Here is a 22,253-nt window from a genome sequence, read left to right on the forward strand (position 1 = left end):
CAAGAGAAACACACATTGCTGTTATCACAATTACTAAAGGCAAGTACCCGTAATCCCATGTTCAGCGGTTGCTCAGATTACCGTTACTGAGCATTTGCCGGTCAATTACTTCAGGAAAACAATTGAACAGTGAAATGGGTGAAATGATATCAGCAGCTTGTGTGAAAATGAACATGGAAAGCCTATACAAATTAGCCTACAGTCAAGACTATGTTATTCATTTATTCCAGTCACGTGGGTTGTTTGACCATACTTCACCAGCCTGGTTATTATCGGTGGGTTGTCGGCAATAGACCTACAGACTGGTTCAGATATCACCCGCCACTGATGTCAGCCGTGGCTAGGAATCAAACTCAGGTCGTCGTGTTCATAGCGCAAATGTGCCAATCACTGCGCCACCAGTGGTGTGCTAGTTTTAAGCTGAGTCGACCTAGGAGAGGCCCAAGACCGGCTCAAATAGTTGCCATTGGTGTTGGCCCTGAGCGAGAATCGAACTCGCGTCGCCGAGTTCGTGGCGTGGTGTGCGCTAACCACTACACCACCGCTCCCCACAGCCCACCAGCACACAAGCCCATTTCACCACTCCATCTCCACAGGTGTGGGCCCTCCTCTCGCTTGGCTGCCACTCTGATCATTCTCGCCCATCGTCCATCTAGCCGTGACGCGTCCGGCCAAAGCCCACCTGCATTTCTTAACAGTCAATCTGATGTCTCTGCAATTCGCAATTTATCTGATCCATGCAAGGCCGTAGCCATAGAGTCAACATTTGAGGGGACCAAATTTTCCAGGGGGTCTGGGGGTCCTCCCCCAGAAAAAAAATTAAATTTGAAAACGAATTTCCTGCCATTTCTTGCCGAAAATATAAAAAAATTCACTAACACATGGGATGGACTTTTTATTTACTTTTTTACAATAATGTCTAATAGTCTATTGTATTCCATTGCTCTGTTTTTTATTTTTTACCTTTTCTTGTTTCATTGTATGTAATGGCAGAGATTAGGGATTAAAATGTACAACCATAACCACACTCATATAAACATTAATTTATTTTATAGCAATATATTGGTGGGGGGGACATTTTGAGAATATTTGAATATTGGAGGGGGGGGGGGGCTTACATCCTACCACGTGTTCCTCTTTCTATATGTCGGTGGAATTCAAAAGCGTCCATCTCCCCACGCGCCTTTTGCGCAACTTTTCTCCTATTGCGAGGTCTCTCGTTCACGGCCCTGCAGGATACGTCACAGCAGGTAGCTGGCACTGACTCAGCACCTGACCTGCAATCGGGCAAAATTAGTCTGTCAGAACCCGGGGGGGTGGGGGGGATAATTAGTGCTGCTGTGTGTAATTTCAAGTAAAATATAAAAGTTTTTTTTATTTAGATTTGAAGTTTTCGTGACTGCAAGAATACATAATCATTGGTTATTTTGGTAAAGTCACGTAGGTTTGAGTTGTACGCCTTCTGGTGTCATCTGCTCCAACACCAATGGGGACTAGGCTCTAAAGAAAGCCGTCTCGGGTGTGGACCAATCAACTTCAAGGACAGTGCATATTATTATCATTATCAGAGTTGCTTCTTTTTGTTTGCTTTTTTGACTACTTGTGTTGTGGTTATTGCAAACATGATGCCTTGAATAAAGGTTTCAGTTTTGTACCAGTTTAAAAGGGTAAAACCCTACTACTAAAATAAATTAAATCACGACGTTTCGGGCGCAACACAAGTGCCCGTCATCAGGTGGAAACAACCACAGCAATAAACAATTGCTGAAGTGGTCAAAAACAAAATTTGGACCGCGATGCCGGCACACACAATGGAATAACGTCAGAAGATCTTTGATGTTTTACATTAACCACGGTTCCCTGCGAGGATTAGAACCGTGAATCTCCGCAACAAGCGAGCGGTTCGTGGTTTGAATCGGGCGGTTCCGTGATTTGAATCCGGCAAGGTGTTACCGTTCCCGCTGGGGCTCTTGTCACCTGCCCATGCACTGGGCCATGTCACCTGCCCGTGGGCTCACTCACTGTATAAAGCAAAGTACTGTGAGCATTGACGCTGGCAAGGGGGCTGCGAGTTTGGGGAGGTGGGGGTCCTTGAAACCCGTGTAAGTTTGCTCACAGGATTACAGGCAGGGCAGCTAGAAATCTGCGGAAGCCTTAAACACAAAGTGACCGGAAGCCAGTCCCCTGACGTGTGATCACTGCTCAGTGAGCAGCGCACATTTCTGTGATCAATCAAGTGACTGGAAGATGAGCTTGCCCCACTGACCGTTGTTAATTAGGAGTATAAACTTTATTCTGATGACCAACCGAGGAGACAGAGCGATGAAATCAGTTCACGTATGTATGTTGAACTTCTTTCGCACCGTACGTAGCCAACCGTGCTAATCGGCGGTGCGGTTGAATGTTGGGACCAGGCAATAGGCACACTGAGCCGCGTAGCTCTTTTATCAGAAGAGACCCAGCTACAAATGATAGCTCAACGAAGTGGCTTATCATCAACAGGTAGAAATATATAGCAGCCAAATACTCTAAACGCGTGTTTCTAACTGTAGAGGGGAAAACCGGAGGACCCGGAGAAAAATCCAAGCGACTACGGGGAGAACACGCAAATTCCAAATACACAGCAGGCGTCAGGGTCGGGATCGAACCCACGATCTCCTGCATACCAGGCGAGGCAGTTAACATCTCCTAGCCACCGTGACGCCCCAATAAGTTAATGTGCAGGTCCTAGCAGGATCGTGAGAAATCGTTACATATTCCATACGTATGGATACTTGTTTTTCTTTCTGAAAATAACAGCAACAACAACAACCAATGTTGATTGCCCCTACACTTTAGGCATGAGAACATTGCATTGGTTCATTGCTATAAATTTGATTCTATAGGTGTATTATACGGCTGGAATCATACACGTGACAATCGGCTATATACGTGGTGTGCTGAAACGTTACATCGAGGCTAGAGGAGTGAGGAGTGGCAAACCAAGGGAATGGATGGGACATGTTCCGACCGAGGAAATGGATCGATTAGATCCGCTGGTGGATTATTACATCGTAGGATCGTGAGAGGTGAACGACGACTTGGGGAGGACCTTCATCCAGCAGTGGATTGACCATGGCCGGTGATGGTATATGTCATGAAATAATAATGTATTTGAAAGGTTACCTGTTATTAATCCTAAATCACAATATTATAATACATAATTTCTACAGCAAATAATAACCATATATGGTAAAACAACATTTAATTAAACAAAATTTCAACAACACGAACATTTTCTCAGACAATATAAATGAGCAGACAACATACTTCTCTCCAAAATCGGTCCCTGAACATATCATCAAAAGTGTGTTTTACTTATTTACAGTAATAAAACTAGTCTACCAGGCTTTGCCGCGTCGTCCCAATGTCACGAACGCAGTCGGTACAGCAGCAGCAGCAAGTCCAGAAGCAAAACCGCACCGCCATTAAAAAAACAACAACAACAAAAACTTCTCAAAACTTGTTCGTTAAATAAATCATGACAGAGAACTTCTGCGGATTTCAAATGCCCCACTCCCCCCACCCACCCACCCACCCACACCCCCTTGGGCCTCTTGAGAAAGGTGGGCATTAGCATCGCGCAGAAGGTAAAGAGTGAACAAATACATCATCACACACTACGACCTGCCTCCCGGGGAGGGAAGGCAACCGACCCCAGCTGCGTGGTTAAAATCGCGCGCTCCCTGCCCCCCCGTCTCGCTCCACCTGGAGGAGGGGGATGACAGAGACTTCCTGGCCGGATCGTTCCTCCTGGACCCGCGCGTTACCTGACGGTTACAAACCATCAGCGGAGCAACGGGAGGAGGACAACGAGGAGGAGGAGGAAGATGCGGGAAGAGTCCCCGCAAAGTTCAAGGGTTGTTCGCTTTGCTCGCCCGGCAGCATCGCGCCGCCGTCAATGCCTCCGATTCGCTCGCGCCCCGGGGACTTGAAAAGGTTTGGAGATCTCGGCTCGGCTCGCGCGTTCGCTGGAAGTTTTTGTTGTTTTTTTTTAAGCCCCCCCACCCACCCCTCTCGCTGCTGCCATAAACGCGGCGCAGGTAAGAGGTGTGTGGTGTTGGGCTTTCAGTGCAAGAGTGCTGTTGGCGAGAGGCACTGAATGTACTGGTCGTGGAGGCGGTGGGTAACGTTGATCATTTCGTGCGTCGGAATTGTCTGAACGGCTGCGCTGGCGGGGAGTTCATCACAGGCGCGCGCTTCGCCCCTCGTCGTTGAGCGCGCGTTGCGGGAGAATTCCCTCCGTCGGAAGCTCGTCTCGTTGTCCACCCGCACAGGCGTCGCTTTTGTCAATCCCCTGCTGGATTTAGGCCTCCCCCGTACCACGTGCAGTTCTTGGGGGTCCTTTGACCGTGCCTCACCGCGCGATGGTTGGGTGCTGGTCGGTGAAGTTGTGGTGCCCAGGACCGGTATCGGATGTCGATGCTCGACCCTGTTCCTTACCCGGGGCTGGAAATGGAAACCGGTCGCTGATTTCTTCGTAGAGACGAGCGTCAACCACCGTGTCACCACTGAATACGCGTGGCCCAGGGGGTGCCGTGGCGTAGTGGTTAGCGCTCCTCAAGTTTCAGCTGGGGTGTCAAAATCCACCAGGGCATCAATAAAATGACTACCACTTTGTGACGAAGAAGGAGGAGCAGCGGTAGTCATTTGGAGAAACTGTCCCGTACCAGAAGAACGAGGAATTTCCACCACTAGCACGGAGCCACCAGTATAGATAGATAAATGCTGCCCCATTGCTATTCTGAGCAGTTATACGCTTTGACTTGACATGGGAAACACATCTGATTTGGTGCGGCATCTCGCAACAAAAAAATCTGGCATCAATTAGAACAAATATATATATTTTTTAAATAGCCATGATGATAATTGCGTTTTAAAAATAACACAAATCACATCTGGTTTTGTTCATGAATACTTTTAAAATTAACCTAAAACAAATCGTAACAGAAGACGGGACATGCTGCACGAATCCGGCAGTCGTAGTCACGCACGCGGCCACCTGCAATTCAGCGCTGTGTGGTCAGCAGCAGCGAGGGTTCATGGATCACTGGACAGATGTTGCCGTGAAACTCCCTTGCCGTGGGCGTCGAGGTCGCTATACCTTGGTTTGCTGGAAGAAGGTATTATACAGCACGTGGACTAATCGCCATCTGGTTCCACCTGTACGGGGATAGGGTGGTGTGTTGCCCCTTACATTATCAGGTCGCAGTCATTACACAAAAAAGTGCTTGCCACAATTGAGCCACAATACCTCGCTGATCTCGTCAAGGAGTATAAACCACCATCACGCAAACTCCGATCATCCTCGCAGCAGCAGCAGCAGCAGTTAGCGGCGTTTGGCTGCTGCCATCGAATGAAAACGACGATCACCGGCATCGCGCGCTTTCAGATGCGCTTCTGCGGCCGTCTGGAACGCTCTTCCTTCCGATATTAGAAAGCCACTGCAGCTACGCACTTCCAAATCGTCTTGATTGACAAAACTAATTTATTTAGAACTCATTTGAAGCTTCCGCGGCTGCAGGAACCCAAACTCTTTGGTTCTTTCGGTAAAGTCACGTAGGTGGAAAAATAAAACAAAATAAAAAAGTAATATTTCACGACGTTTCGATCGCAACACTGAGGACGATCGCTTGTGTTGCGATCGAAACGTCGTGATATATTATTTTTTATTTTTCTACCTACGTGACTTAACCGAAAGAACCAAAGGAGTATGAATTCCTGCAGTCACGAAAGCTTCAAATCAAGATATATAAAAAATGGTCTACGTGCTGTATAATACCTTCTTCCAGCAAACCAAGGTATAGCGACCTCGACGCCCACGGCAAGGGAGTTTCACGGCAACATCTGTGCAGTGATCCATCAGCCCTCGCTGCTGCTGATCACACAGCGCTGGATCGCAGGCGGCCGCGTGCGTGACCACGACTGCCGGATTCGTGCAGCATGTCGCGTCTTCTGTTACGATTTGTTTAAGGTTAATTTTAAAAGTATTCATGAACAAAACCGGATGTGGTTGTTTTTCATTTTTAAAACGCACTTATCATCGCGGCTAAAATATACCAGTTTTATTTTATTTTTACCTACGTGGCTTTATCGAAAGAACCCAAGAGTATGTCGAACTGCTTTTCGTGTTTAGTTTGATGTCATTCCCCCCGCACCTCCGATTAGCGCAGTTGGCTACGTGCGTACGTACGGCGCGAAAGAAGTTAAACACACAAGCGTACATGCAGGGCGTGGGTTTTCTCCAGGTACTCCAATTTTATCCCTCGTGTATGAACTCATCATGAATTGGCTGAAAGCATCTGGAAAAAAACATCACGATGTAGCAGGACCCTCCATAAAAAACTATTACCTCTGTTGTTCTCCTAAATACATAAGTGCATTTGTTTTTCGATTTAAAGCTTTCGTGACTGCAGGGATTCATCTTCTTGGTTCTTTCGGTAAAATCACGTAGAAGGGAAATAATAAAATAATAAAAATAAAACATAATACAATTATTTTCACGACGTTTCGGCCACAACGCAAGCAGCCGTCCTCCTGTCTTACCGACAGACCTGTTCTTCACCTGAGGACGGCTGCTTGCGTTGTGGCCGAAACGTTGTGAGAATTATTTTGTTTTATTTTTATTATTTTATTATTTCCCTTCCACGTGACTTTACCGAAAGAACCAAGAAGAAGTACATTTGTATAATTATAATAATAATAAGATTATTTTTGGAAGGAAAAAAGAACAGCACTTGGTTCCGTGTGCCAGGGTTCGATGCGCATAGCATCATTAGCATACCTTTCAAAAACACAGTGGCACCAGTAATGAAAGGGCTGCTATTATGGATCTCTTCACGCGGCAATCTATTACTGGCTATGCAATTACCAACTTCATAGTTTATTTTTTAATGATCCCCAGTGCAGGTGCTCTGTTGCTGCTCAGTGTGTGGATAATCATTTTCATTTACTCATTCAATGCCGCGCCTTTTAAATGCTTTTATCTTTCAGGCGTAATTGTTCATGGTAATTTGTATGAATGGAATGTGCACACTGTGTTAGGAGCCCAGTTGCCCCAGTTTGATTGCGGGACATTGTGTATGGATGTTGAACTTACTTTGCACCGTACGTAGCCAACCGTGCTAATCTGAAGTGCGCGGGAAGGACAACAAACTAAACACCAAAAGCAGTTCTAAAGAAATTAGTTTTCAATTTAGATTTTAAAGTGCATAGCTCCAGTGGCTTCCTAATCTCGGAAGGAAGAGCGTTCCAGACAGCCGCAGAATTACATATGAGCGCGGGTCACTATCAGTGGCGAGCAATATTATAACCTGTCCTCGGCCTCCCCAAGGTCAAATCAGCCTTTAATGAGTACCTGGTGACATGTGTTTCAACATAAACATCGGTGAATTCTGACCACACCACCCCCTCATGCGCCGTGGTGGCATTTCCATAGATGCTTGCAAACAGAACTTGCCCCAACAAACCTACGCAAGATATACGGGGGATCTTCGTGTGTCTGTCGGGGGAGTAGAGGTGCAGTGATTAGCACACAGCGCTACGATCCTGGCAACTTGCGTTGAATCCCCACCCGGGTCTATCGGTGGCAAAAGGTATCTGAACCTCCCCTAGATCAACTCAGCCTTAAACAAGCGAGTACCTTCTACGTGGAGTGTGAACATCAGCACTGTGAGACGGAAGTGGCCAGGCATTGCGCTGACCACGCTGCTCTCGAATGCCCTGCCAGCCTTAACAGGTTCTCACAAACAGGACTTTCCTGTGCAGTGTGCTCAAGCAGTTGATCTTCGCAATGGGGGGAGCGACAGTCCACTGAGCGGTCAGCGCATTGCGTCGTTACCCCAGCGGCGATTCCAGTGACATCTGCATCGCCACTTGTGGACCAACCATGCAGGCAAACCCTTAAAAACCAACGGCCCTCGCCACCCAGGTTGCTCAAGTGTGGTCCAGCAATTCATTGATCTTCGCAACGAATGCTTTCCCCGCGTTTTACCGTTGCTTATTTATTTGTACCGCCTTCGCCGCGTCCGCGAAGCGCCTTTGAGGCAGTTCGTCGCGTGAAGAGTGCTACACGGAGCAAGGGGTCAATCGATCAATTGATGGGGGGGGGGGGGCTAAATAATAATAATCCCCATAGCCGATGGGTCATCGGGCGGCCTCCTTGCTCGCACTCGATTTCACAAAGAGGTGGAACATCCCATTGGATCAACGTTGTGATGAACTGTCGAATGTTATATTTGAAGCTTTCGTGACTGCAAGGATTCATACTCTTAGGTTTTTTCGGTAAAGTCACGTACGTAAAAATAAATAATAAATAATAAAAATTCTAGATATAATAATAGAAATAAAATTATAAATCACGACGAGATTTACTGTATACAGTAAATTTAGCTTCTTGTTTCTTTCGGTAAAGTCACGTAGAAGGGAAGTAATAAAATAATAAAAATAAAACATAATAAAACAATTCTCACGACGTTTCGGCTACAACGCAAGCAGCCGTCTTCAGGTGAAGAATGAGACACTACCAAACTAGGAGCTTATATATAAGCTGCATTGGGGGTTGAAGAGCGCCTTAACAAAAAGAATGTGCATGTGAAGAGGGATTTAGCATATTCATGGAAAATGCGTAGGCGTTGGGCGGGGGGGTGTCAAAGTCATATTATGCCCATGCATTATGCAGGATCAGCAGCAACCAAGGGGGGTGCAGGGATTAGCAGTAACAAAGGAAAGGAATGTTAATGATATGTAGCTGCAGTTACTCAACAACACGTAGAAAACTAAAGTATAAACTACATAAAAAACTAAAGTATAAACTGCATCGCACCATCAGTATACTTACTATACTCTATAATAAGCTGAGTTACTAACAGCAAGTAATACATTACAATTTTACCTCGTAAAAATTCTATAATATGCTTCCATCTAAACCTTATTCTCTTACATCACACGAGCATATACCGTACTATATACTGCCATAGATAAACCCAACATTAAATTATATACTGTATTGCTGTAAACCAACCTATATCTTATACATTTAATATCACACTATGTATTATTCTACACACCCTAATGTGTATCGAAATGGTTTATTACGTCCTTCCAATGATTGCTGAGCCAGAATCCATCTTCTCGGTTAAAGTTGTCTCTGTGTTTGTATATGTGGATCGCCTCATGAACGAATCTCTCATGATAGCCAGATGGCTTGCAGAGAACCTCTGTCTTGGAGAAGTCAATATCATGTGAGCCCACTGAGTTGTAACAGTGATCTGCCACGGCTGAGGTGTTAGTCCTACCGTGTTTCAGGTCAGCTTTATGTTCACGGATGCGGTCCGAGACATGTCGTTTGGTTTCCCCAATGTAACTGCTACCACAGAGGCAACTTAGTTTGTAGACGCCAGGGTACTGTATGTCTGGAACCACATCTTTTACAGACGGTACCAGATCACGGATTTTATGTACTGTGTTGAATCGGACCTGGATCTTGTGTTTAATCAGGATTTTGGAGATCTTTTTTGTGACCCCAGCAATGTAGGGTAAGGTGATGGTCTTGAAAGGCTCCTCAACAGGATCCTTCTTGATGGTTGGAGTGATGGCTTTGCGGATTGTATAGTCGGAGTAACCATTTGCCTTAAGAGCTTGGCGTACGTGTTTGAGTTCACTGGAAATGTGTTCATGGTCGGAGATGCATTGGGCTCTATGATATAGAGTCTTGATGAGGGAATTCTTCTGAGATGGATGGTGGTGGGAATCCGGTTTTAGATAAGCATCCGTGTGGGTGGCTTTCCTGTAGACAGAGTGGCTCATTGAACCATCAGGTCTCCTTTTGATTAGGACATCCAAAAAGGGTAGCTTGCCATCATTTTCGACTTCCATGGTGAATCTGATGGCTGGGTGTATGGAATTGATGTGGTCGAGAAATTGGTCTAGAGCAGGCCGGCCATGTGGCCAGATGACAAAAGTGTCGTCTACGTACCTCTTCCATAAGGTCGGGCGTAGAGTGGCAGTCTGGATGGCGTCCGTCTCAAATTTCTCCATGAAGATGTTGGCTACAACCGGAGATAGGGGGGAGCCCATTGGGGTGCCCTCAATTTGCTTGTAGAAGGTTCCATTCCAGGTGAAGTATGTATTGGTTAAGCAGTGTCTCACCAGGGGGGGTCCCACCTGATGACGGAAACTTGTGTTGCCTCCAAAACGTCGTGATTTATTATTTTATTTCTATTATTATTTATTTTATTTTTATTATTTATTATTTATTTTTACCTACGTGACTTTACCGAAAAAAACCTAAGAGTATGTCGAATGCTATAACAAGAATGCTCCATAACAGACGTTTATTGGGGTTAGATCGCGTGAATACATATAAATGTGTCGTTAAACCCGCCACCACCCGGCACAGCCAATTAGTAAGGTTTGTCACGTGAACAGAACGTGTCAATTCGTTACTGGTACAGCACACCGGTGTGTTGGAGAGTAACCCACAACATTTACAATTCGAGTACGACGTTTCGTTGGTAATTGCAACTAGCATCATCAGGCAACAGCCAGAGTTGTGGAGAAATCCTCCTGTTTTGGTCTTTAATACCGAGGGATAAATGTGATGTCGTCACTTGTACGCCAATCAGGTGCGGAGGTGGGGGTGGGGGGGCGGGGGGTAATGTACGAGTTGATTTAGTTGTGTGTGGCATTTACCTTTGAATCTTTGCATCCTTTGAAGAACCTTCCTAATTGGTTGTGTTGGGTGGTGGCGGGTTTAATGAAACATTTCTATTTAGGCGATCTAACCCACCCCCCCAAAAAAAACACCTTTAATTTGGATGATGTTGTTCGCGAAAGCCTCCTGTGTGTTAAACTAACAAGAATGCTGTTCGCCTCTGCGCACAATCCACACACTTTTATTTCAGAGTGACTGTGTCACGAGATAAACGTCACTTGGCAGCGTCATCTCCCGGAGTGCTCTCGCAGTGAAACACTGAAGGCAAACAGAAAACAAGTTTTAGCACACACACACAAACATAAATACACACGCGCACACACATTCGAAAGAAGTTCAACATACACGCACATATATAAACATTCTCGCTTACACGCAAATGCACAAAAACACGCAGAACACACGCGCGCACAATCGCAAATGCATACGTGCACATCCGCATAAAATGCACACGTAGATACACACACACAAAGTACAAACACACATATCAATACACACACATACCACTCCGCAAATATACACATACATACCAACACACACACATATATTCCTACACACATAACTCACGTACACAGACACGCACACGCACCAACACTCACACACACACACTGCTCACACACGACTCAGGGACGGAGCCCGAACCATGGTGACCGTGTCCGGGGAGCTGTTCCTCAACATCACGGGTGGCAGAAGCGGAGGTGCGATGCGGGCCGTGGCTGAGAACATCTCGCGCGAGCTGCTGAGGATGAACGAGAGCCACGCCACTCACGCCCTGGTGAACAGCACGGCATCGGCGGCGGACGACGACCGCACGGTGCCCGAGCTGGTGCTCATCATCGTGTTCACCACCATCGTCAGTCTGCTCACCATCATCGGCAACATCCTGGTGATGCTCTCCTTCAAGGTGAACAGCCAACTCAAGACGGTCAACAACTACTTCCTGCTGAGCCTTGCCTGCGCCGACCTCATCATCGGCGTCTTCTCCATGAACCTCTACACCACCTACATTGTCATGGGCCGCTGGGTGCTGGGCCAGGTGGCCTGTGACCTGTGGCTCGCGCTCGACTACGTGTCGAGCAACGCGTCCGTCATGAACCTGCTGGTCATCAGCTTCGACCGCTATTTCTCCATCACGCGGCCGCTCACCTACAGGGCCAAACGCACCACGAAGCGCGCGGCCATCATGATCGGCCTCGCCTGGGCCGTGTCCTTCATCCTGTGGGCGCCCGCCATCCTCTTCTGGCAGTACTTCGTCGAGGAGGTTCCGGACTCGGAGGGCAAGTGCCAGATCCAGTTCCTGTCGGAGCCCATCATCACCTTCGGAACGGCCATCGCGGCCTTCTACCTGCCCGTCACCATCATGTGCATCCTCTACTGGAGGATCTACAAGGAGACGGAGAAGCGCTCCAAGGAGCTCGCCGGGCTGCAGGGCTCCGACACCGACTCCGAGTCGACGGGGCAGCTAGTGCTGCACGAGAGCCGCTCCCGCAAGTCCAGCTTCAACGAGGTCTACGTCAAGGACAACGGGGGCGGTGGAGCGGGAGGAGGAGCGGCGGGCGGTGGCGGCGGCGGCGGCGGAGGCGGCAGGGACGCCGGGGGGCTGCGGTCCCCTCGCTACTGCTTCCCGGGGCTGCGCGTGTGCCACCCGCACAAGCGCGCCGAGCGCGAGCTCAGCAACAGCGAGAGCTGGCGCAGCCACGGCGGCAGCGGGGGGCCCTCGCCGAGCCACTCGGCGCTCTCCGAGGAGGAGGGCTGCCCGCCCGAGCGGCCCAAGTCCATCTACACGGTGGTGATGAAGACGTCGGGCTCGGGGCTGCTCGCCGTGCAGTCCTCGTCCACCTCCTCCGTGGCGATCACCGTCTCCGCCGTCGCGGTCGCGTCGGCCGGGGCGTCGGCGCAGGAGGACGGCGCCGCCGCCGCCAAGGAGGCGACCGTGCCGACGGAGACGCGGCTGCGGGCCGACGGCCACTCGGCCGCGACGTCGCCCGTCGAGGCCTCCGCCCACCCGGAGCGGGACAAGCGGCACAAGTTCCATCAGCGCTGCTGCAAGTTCCCCGAGCAGTCCGGCGCCAACGCTGCCGCCGCCGCCTCGTCGTCCTCCTCCTCTCGCGGCGGCAACGGCAGCAGCAACAGCGGCGCCGGCGCCGGCGGTGCCGCCGGTGGCGGCAGCAAATCGCCGCGGCCGCAGTTCCTGCACGGCCAGGCGGTGTCGTGGAAGCACGACAAGAAGACGCGCAAGCTGCTGGCCAAGGCCAAGCGGCACGCGAAGCCCAAGAGCGTGACGCTCATCAAGGAGAAGAAGGCGGCGCAGACGCTGAGCGCCATCCTGCTGGCGTTCATCGTCACGTGGACGCCCTACAACATCATGGTGCTCGTGTCGACGTTTTGCGACGACTGCATCCCCGTCGACCTGTGGCACCTGGGCTACTGGCTGTGCTACGTCAACAGCACGGTGAACCCCATGTGCTACGCGCTGTGCAACCAGAACTTCAGGCGGACCTTCAAGTGGCTGCTGCTGTGCCAGTGGGGCCGCAGGAAGAAGAGGCAGCTGCAGGACCAGAAGAAGGTCATCTTCTGCAAGAAGATCACCAGGGACGCGAGCACATGAGCGGCGGCGCAGGTGCGGGACGGTAGGGTGGGACGGAGTCGTAGGAGGAAGGCATGGCGAGTCGATCAACGAAGACTCGGGCCCTTTGCCGTTCGTTTGTGCCGCTAGGGGAAGGCGGAAGGCCAGCGAGCCAATGCCGGAGACGGAGGCGGCGCTGAGGATGTACTGTGGTCGTGGTGCCGTGCTTGCGATGGCGAGAGAAGATCGGCGGCTGCGGCTCGGTATTCGGACATGTGGAGGAATTAAGAAGTGAAAAAAAAGACGAAAGTATAAAACACGTGTCGTTTCTCTGTATAATTCCAGTGTACATAACTTTGCTGTATATACGTCAAAAAAACATATCTATATATGTGCTAAGAAGGTATTTTTTATATTTTGTACTATATTAAGATGTAGCTCTGCTTGTAATGCAGTAATCGATAAGGTGTGGTTTTTAAACACTCGGCACACGTGTGAATTTAGCCACGGCGCTTCAAGTACGGTCAACGGTTGCCTGCGTCCGTAACACGGATCCAGAATGGAATGCACTTCTTGCAGGTCGGTATATTTGCGAGTAAATTTCGTGACGTCTTTGCTGCTTTGAATATTACCCGTGAACAAAACGAGCGCGAAGTCACCGCCAGTCCTCGATTCTCTCCGTTGGTTGAAGGAGCTGTGGGTGGATGGGGGGCTAAAGGGGCCCTAGTGGCTACGAAGACGACGATGAGAACCGCGCTGAGACGTGAGATATTGGTGGTTTTGCCGAAACAATTCGAGGGGGGTGTTGTTTGGTTATATTTGTACCGTTTTCTGTGTCGTCACCGCAAAGCGCCCGCAGGTCTCCTCTTTTCTTTTTGTTGTTGTTTGGCCGTTGTTTTGCAACCAAAAACTACGTTTTTGTTAATTGCAGTGAAAGATCTGAAATGTAACTTTGGATGGGAAACGCCGCAAGTGTTGCACATTTGGCATTTCAGACGATAACGGGGGGGGGGGTCGTTTTTTTTTGTTCAAGCGTTGAATTAAAGGTACAGTAGTTCTGTTTTACGATTTCAGGCAATGGCAGCAGTGAAATAACACATTCTGCCAGAGTTTTTATTTTTCTATTTTTCACCTTGTTAAACCGGCGTCGCTGAACGCGAGGCAGGAATGAGGTTTTTGAACCCGTGCCCCCTTCGTACCTACTGCCAGCACAAACGCGTCTCCCAGCATTTATTTATTCAGCCAACGCCATTCCACGCCATTCTACGTGACTTTACCGAAAGAACCAAGAAGACGACCCAGGTACATTGACAAAACACGCCGGCATGTAGCTACAGTGGCAATGTCAGGCCGGGATCGTGACGAATTCGGCCGGCCACAGCCGCAGCCACGGGCTTTGGTTTCCCCCGGAGTCGGCTTACGTGACTGGGTACATGCTGGGGGGGGACGTAGCTGCATTATGCCCCCCCCCGCCCTCCTATCTTTTTCTCCGCGTAATGCGTCGGCGTTGTTGTTTTATCGCTCACGCCACGTTCATTTCGGCGTTCGAATTTAACGCTGCGTGGAGACGCGACGGTTAAACGACTCCCCCAATTAACGGTCTCGTCTTGGGCACCTCTCCCAATTTATTTTGTTTGCTCGGCAATTGTCCTCACCAGCTTCAAACAGCGAACGCTCGACACTTTCTGCCGAGTTAATGGCGCGAGGCTGTGTTTAAAAATAATCCATTAGCCCTATACCCTCCCTGCCTTGTCATATTTTGAGACATTTTCAAATGACCGTATTCTCCTGATTACAAAAGTCACTAACCCCCCACCCACCCACCCGCCCGCCAGACCCCTATCGTATAAATAAAACAACAAGTTGGGGATGCGTCTTAGAATCTGCAATGTGGCCTTCATTGCCGCCACTTCCACCATAATTACTGTATTCTCTGGATCATAAGATGCACGTTTTTTTTCTTTGCCCCAGGCGTCCACTATTTTTTTTACTTTATATTTGACGACATTACGTCTCGCTCCCAGACGTTCCGTTGGTGATTTTTTCTTGCATAACTGTGTCGGTTTTCTTAAATGACCCCGAAGTTTTGGGGGGGAGGCGGGGGGGGGTGCTCGCTTACTTTCCTGAGCGTTCTACAATCTGGACAACGCGGTATTTGCCGTGCTCGTACTACAAAAATGGAGCCTCACGCTCTTCCTTGGTCACATCACGTGAATTGTTTACGTCAATGGCAACCTTAATCTCAACCATTATTAGTTGTTGGGGTTTTGTGCTTGCTTGTTTAACTCTCACAGCTGAGCTCCTGACTGCTCTCTTAATCACGGCTGTATTTAATTTGAAAAATACAACAACAACAACAAAAGACGACTTGAAAGTGGGTTCTCTGGCCTTAGTGTTACAGGTGCCTGAAAAGGGGGGAGCGAGCACACGCGCTGTGGAGACACTCAGTGGAACGGAAGCGAACGTTGGAACTTCGCGCCTCGTGGTGGTCGTAACAAGAAGGGGAGACAAGTCGTGGGGTGTGATGGCATCGCTCACGGCACCGTTTGGCAGAAGGGCCTCCACTGGATGGAGTTCTGAACAAAGAGCCTCCCCCCCCACCCCCACTAGGGAAGTATTTGGCCTTCTCTTCCACGCCGGCACAGACGTCTTCGAAGCGTTGAGAGCTGTCAGGTGTTACGCCACATATTTGTTGAGGAGGGCCGCTTACCGAGACGGGCATTGGAGCGGTACTCATAAGTCGGTAATCGAGTGGAAGTCCTAAAGCCAGACGGTGATGGTGGTCGCAAAGATGATGATGATGAAGAGACTGAGTGCGGGTCTGGTGTTAACTGTGCAACAGTTGTGATTGCGAGGAGAGGCGTGCTAGCATCAAACGGCATTGACCATATTGACCTCTTGACCTTTGATTATTTTGAATTTGTAAAAGTATCTTCACAGGTGTGGAAATGTAAAAAAAATTGGTTGCTGTCCAATTGGTATAAAACTGCCAAGAAGTTGGTCAATGCTTTCTTGAAATAAACTTACACACGCGCACAGAAAGGATTAACTTGACAGCCCATATTTTATATCTTACAATCACGTAAAAAAAAAGCTAAGTTGGAGTTATTTAAATACAATGTCATTAATGTCTGTGAGTTACATTCAAAGGTTTTTTTATCACAATTTTGAACTGCAAGCTGTCAAAGTCAACAGAGTTTTCCTCAGACTTGTTTGACAGTTTAAATCCTATGCGTGTCATGCAAACCTCAAAGTGAACTGTGGCAAGTGATGTTTTATGCTTTTTTCCGGTAAATAAATGAATATTTTAAGTAACATATTTGGCATACGCGATACGGTGCTTCCAATTGAAACTAAGTCGCGTGTTTTTCCTTTTCATTCAACCAACCGAAGAATATTCATTCACGATAAACGTCGGAAAAACGTGGCATCACGTGCTCAAGTCGTCGCGTCGAATGCGAACGTTTTTATTTCAGCGCGGGGAGAGATTTCCTCCATAAATGGAACGATGGAGGACTCCTCCGCCGATCTGCGAATGTGGTTGCTGAAGAAATCCATCAGGCGTGCGTCGCCCGCGGCTGCTCCAAATACAACCACGCGTATACCCCCCAAATACAGCGTATACCCCCCAAATACAGCACGCGTATCGGCTACCGTGCCAAGATGCCCGTGAAATGGCTCGCAACGTACAAAAAAATTACTATTGGTATCCCTGTTCGTTTACAAAAAGAAATGGGAGAGATTTTATTTCAAAATGAGATTTTTGTTGACGCTTAAAGTTCACGCCTCGTATACATCCACTGATAAATTAACGGTGTCGTGAAATTCATTGCCAAAGTGTCGCCTTATGTATCTATATACCAGCGGGCCCAGACTTTGATATCGAGACAAATCATCAAAGAGAAATGGTGACTTTCATCACTGATTAGATGTTAGATATATGGTCCAGAGGCCGTTTGAGAAGATACATTTATTACGTGGATCAACGAACGATCGTACAGTATATGTTTCCACGTACGTATAGTGTACAGTATGTATGCACACGTATGCACAGGAAATTAAATTGCTCTTCTGAAAATCTGGCTTTGTGTGCCCCTGTCTATGATAATAATAATAATAAAACAAACACATCTTGGCGGTGAAAACCCAGGGGTGTTAATGCTATGATTGAATTCCACGGCTCCCAGCTGGAATTAAACCGGGGTCCTAGAGGGTAGCGAGTTGATGGTTACAGGCCACTCACTGATGAATGAATGAATAAATACATAAATACACACCCACCGTATGCCATTCGATTTTTCACTCGCAGCGGACTTTTTTTTTCATGGCCTGACGCAGCTCTTGACGGCGAAAACCTGCGTCCATAACCCAAGGATGGGGGAAATCTTGACCTTGATCAGGGCCAAAGAGCATGTCCAGGTTCTTTTGGTGAACCACACGTGGCCGAGTCTCGGACAGAGGTCACAAACGGGTTTTGATTCCTTACCCGTACCCGTACCCGGCCGCACCAGGGTCGCAAACGGGTACCCGATACCCGGCTACCCGTACCCGGCCGGGTATCGGGTAAAGTACGGGTACCCGATTGCGACCTCTGGGATGAAGCCATGTTGCAGGCACGGGTGGATTGATTCTAGGAACTTGAATTGTGAGAAGAGACAAGACGTTGGGAAATGAGTGACAAACGGTGACTCACCAGTGACTCACGGCCTACCCGTACCGTACCCGGCCGGAGAGATGCGACGGAGCGCACTAACTGCTAAACAGTTTTTTTTTTTATTTCACCAGGTAAGAATGCCCGCTGAGCGATACGGCTTTTTTTCAGAAGCGACCTGGCCACAAAACGACAGCTCAACGAAGTGGCTTATCATTGCGTGGTAATCTATTGCAGCCAAATACTCTGAACGCACTTTGTGTCTCAATGTGGAGGAACAAACCAGAGGACCCGGACGAAATCCACACGCCCACGGGGAGAGAGACACGCAAACTCCAAATATACAAGCGGCAAGGTCAGGATCGAACCCACAACCTCCAGTTAACATCTCCTAGCCACCGTGGCGCCCATAACATTACACACAACGCTGTTGCCAGGTCAAACATATTCACCCTCCAGTTCCCGATAAGTGATACTCGGCTGCCTTCCGTGATGGATATATGTGTATCGTCATGCGGGCCGTTTCACAGCGGTTGGCCTCATATGGCCACGACTCAGTATGGTTCACAGCGCCACAGTGGTGAGATGTTAGCCACCTTGCCAGGTATACAGGAGGTCGTGGGTTCAATCCCGACGCTGACCCCTGTATATTTGGAGCGTGCGTGTTGCTCTCTCCGTGGTCGCGTGGATTTTTTTTTCTCCGGATCCACCGGTTTTCCTCCCTCCACATTTAGAATCAACGTCACGCGTTTAATAGCATTTGGCTGCAATAAATAAATGTCTTACACGGTAAGCCACTTCGTTGAGCTATCATTTGCGACAGCCATGTGCGCTTTTGAAGAAAAAAAAAAGCTACATAGGTCAGTGGGCCTTAGCCGGTAAAATTAAAAAAAAAGTTTCGTTTCATGAAATTAAGTCGTGAAGAGGGCCTTAAGTTCGCCCCACCGTTGCTTTAAAAGCCACCGGATTAAGAGGTCCCCTTCACGATGGGAGAGGTCAACTTGAATGGACGCCTACCGACGTAGTCCTGCAAGTTGCCTCCTCCCCAGTGGGTTTCTCCGTGCCACAGGCCACGGCAAGTCCATACCCCCCCCCCCACCCCCAAAGGCTCAACTCCCAAGAGCACACGTTTGGGACGTAAATGGTCATAAGATCCATGTGAAAGAAGAAATAACTGCAGTGTCTTGCTCATGCTGCTGCTGGTGGAAGGGCCTCCACTCAAGGGAGTTTGAGCCACTCTACGGGGGATATTTGGCCTACTCTTCCACGTGTCCTCGGCGGACGCCGTCTCGGGCGCACGCCCTCGCCTTGACTTGCCGGTCGAGTCAATTTTATTTTTGTCCTCGCCGATTTTAATTTTGATGGGCGACGTGAATTGGAGGCGGCGGTGGTGGAGGGGGGGGGGGTGTGCAGTCGGTTGATATGGCCGGGTGGATAGGTGATCTCAACAAAACGTTCCCAGTTTCAGATCGGTGTTTTTGATCAACTTTTATCTCCGTTCTCCTTCATGTGCAGGGCGAGGATAAAGTCCCTCCGTGGTTTTAAAGTCAAGTGTCTTCAAGGCATAGGTTGTAAAGTGATAAACCTGATGTACTCCTGAAAATGTAAAGAAGTCTGCTTCAACTATACAATGGCCGCCTATTGCGAACATCTCAACTTGACGCCCTTCACGTTGTTCACACTTCTACGAAGTCTTGCCTATTAAAAATGTCCCTACAACGTCTCTTCGGCAACTCCGTCAACGCAAATTACAGCCCCCGCTGAGGAGACTCCCGCCGCAGTTGCCGGCCTCGGCTTTGTGATTCGTCCGCTCCGGCAAATCCCCTCGCCGAAGAGTCGAGGGCCGTCAATGTCACATTTCTCACGACCCGCCCTCGAGGCCGACGAAAGCGCTTAGCGTCGCAAGCGCCGACGTCTTTCTTGGCGCTTGGTCGCATCAACAGCCGTCGCGCGAACTCCGGTCATCCTCGCAGCAGCAACTGCGGCAGCGGCGTATCGGCTGCTGCCATCGAACAAAGGCGGTGGTCACCGCATCGCGCGGTACTTTCGGACGCGCTTTTGTGTCCGTCTGGAACGCGCTCTTTTTTCCGATATTAGGAAGCCACTGGAGCTATGCGCGTCCAAAGCACCTAGATTGACCACTCATTTCTTTGGAACTGCTCTTTGTATTCGGTTTCTTGTCCTTCCCCCACACCTCCGCATTAGCAAGGTTGTCTACGTACGGTGCGAAATAAGTTCAACGTACACACATGCACATACAACCCTGAACTACAGCGCATCTCCTGCACAGCAGCAGGGCCACTTACAAAATCCTCCCCCTCCTCGTTTCTACACCCAGGGCCAGGATGGCCACTGCCGGACATCGTCTCTCCGTGGCAACCCTCTCCGTCTGTGGAACTCAGCCATCATCGTCATCGTCGTTGTCCTCGCTGCCATTGCTGCAGCGCATTCACAGCAGCAACAGCGTTTAATGTGTACCGACTTCTAGGAAAAACTTAAAGGCCCCCACCTTGTTCTTAAAGGCACCACCGCTTCCTTAAAGAAACCACCAAGCTTGTGCTGAATGAGGGCCTACATCAGGACGTCGCCATGTCTCATGATTCTACAATGTGTGGGTCCACCTGGTCACCTGATTTCAACGCTCCATCTCCTGGGTGGACTATTCCGAATATTTCCCGCGCTTCCGATTTTTTAAAATGTTCAGCTGTCAATGAAGTCAACACGAATGTGTCTATCGTTCAAATTGAACAACTTCAGGAGAATTGTATAATTACCACGTATATGTGACTCCCCATGCATTGTGTCCGCTGTGATGGACTTCTGTTACTTGCACGGTAATAGGTTATAGATGTAAGGTGGTGGAAGGGCGACCTGCCCGTCGACTAACTGCGGTGGCTCCCATTCACACTGCCGGGGTTGACAGAGACCACATCAGGCTACCATTTAAAAAAATATGAAAAATATATTTCAGCTGCCGCACCCGGAGGTCAAACCGGCGACTTGGGGGTCGCGCAAGTCCAGCGGGCGCTTAAACCATTACACGACCGCTAAGAAGTTATAAATATATGGAGGCCCCATGGTGGCGAGATGTAAATCTTGATTTGAAGCTTTCGTGACTGCATGAATCCATACTCCTTTGGTTCTTTCGGTAAAGTCACGTGGGTAGAAAAATAAAACAAAATAAAAAATAATATATCACGACGTTTCGATCGCAACACAAGCGGTCGTCCTCAGTGTTGCCATCGAAACGTCGTGAAATATTACTTTTTTATTTTGTTTTATTTTTCCACCTACGCAACACAAGCGGTCGTCCTCAGTGTTGCGATCGAAACGTCGTGAAATATAACTTTTTTATTTGTTTTACTTTTCTACCTACGTGACTTTACCGAAAGAACCAAAGAGTAGAGATGTTAACTACCTCACCTAGTATATATGAGGCTGTGGGTTCGATCCCGACCCTGTCGCCTTCTGGCATATTTGGAGTTTGCGTGCCTCTCTCCCCGTGGTGGCGAGGACTTTTCTCCGGGTCCTCCGGTTTTCCCTCCACATTTAGAATCATGCGCTGAGAGTATTTTGGTTGGCTGTTAGAAATGTCCATGCGATAAGCCGCTTCGTTGAGCTATCAATTGTGATAATCAGGGGCGCTTTTGAAAAAGATCTATATAGCTCAGTGGGCCTTATCTAGTAAAATATAAACAAAAATTGTGATTTCATTACCTTTCCTATACTTAGTACTCCCATCCTGCTTTGCAAAGTTTGTTGTAACTTCCTGACCCGCCCTGACTGGACATCTGTGCAAAAGAGCTTTACAGCTCCTCGGATTTCTCCAATATGAATACAAATTCTAATTGTGATCAAGTCGCTGAGCAAGTCTCTGTGGTGGGGTAAAGCGTGGGTCTTCCTTCGTCTTCTAAGACGTCCGGCACACGTGGACAGGTCGACCAAAATACCCTGTCAGGGAGACTCACAGAGCTACCTCCTGGGGAGTTTATTTTGTCAGCAGTTGGCAAGACAATGCAGGGCTGTACCGTTCTACCTTCACGTTCAACAGGGATAATGCCTTGCTATTGCCCGCATAGATACAATAATATATTTTAATATATATGTATGTATAAGACCTACTCTCTATAATATATACGGACAAAAACATGATCCACGTATGCGCCGGCGATTTTTTTTTGACTCCTAAAATCACATCGGATCACAGCAAGCCGCTTGACTTTGCGTTGAACAATTCATGCATTCGACTTAAGGGGGTCTACAACCAAAATAACAAGAATATA

The 22,253-nt window shown here is 48.6% G+C and overlaps 1 protein-coding gene and 1 long non-coding RNA gene across 2 annotated transcripts in view; both read left to right on the top strand.

Moving 5' to 3' along the window:
- The window catches only part of LOC133356231 (uncharacterized), a 153,416-nt gene extending 142,036 nt beyond the window's left edge, over positions 1 to 11,380 (top strand). The window contains exon 3 of the long non-coding RNA XR_009756824.1: positions 10,944 to 11,380. This is a non-coding gene — a long non-coding RNA (uncharacterized LOC133356231). The remainder of the gene's footprint in view (positions 1 to 10,943) is intronic.
- A 4-nt stretch (positions 11,381 to 11,384) lies between these two features.
- LOC133356230 (muscarinic acetylcholine receptor M5-like) lies at positions 11,385 to 15,093 on the top strand. The gene has a single exon (XM_061573611.1). It carries the CDS (start codon positions 11,397 to 11,399, stop codon positions 13,359 to 13,361), a length of 1,965 nt encoding a protein of 654 aa, XP_061429595.1. The 5' UTR covers positions 11,385 to 11,396; the 3' UTR covers positions 13,362 to 15,093.
- Positions 15,094 to 22,253: the final 7,160 nt, after the last annotated feature.

Source organism: Lethenteron reissneri, chromosome 53, assembly GCF_015708825.2.
Source record: "Lethenteron reissneri isolate LAM-NWPU_2019-01 chromosome 53, ASM1570882v1, whole genome shotgun sequence".
Lineage (NCBI taxonomy): Eukaryota > Metazoa > Chordata > Hyperoartia > Petromyzontiformes > Petromyzontidae > Lethenteron > Lethenteron reissneri.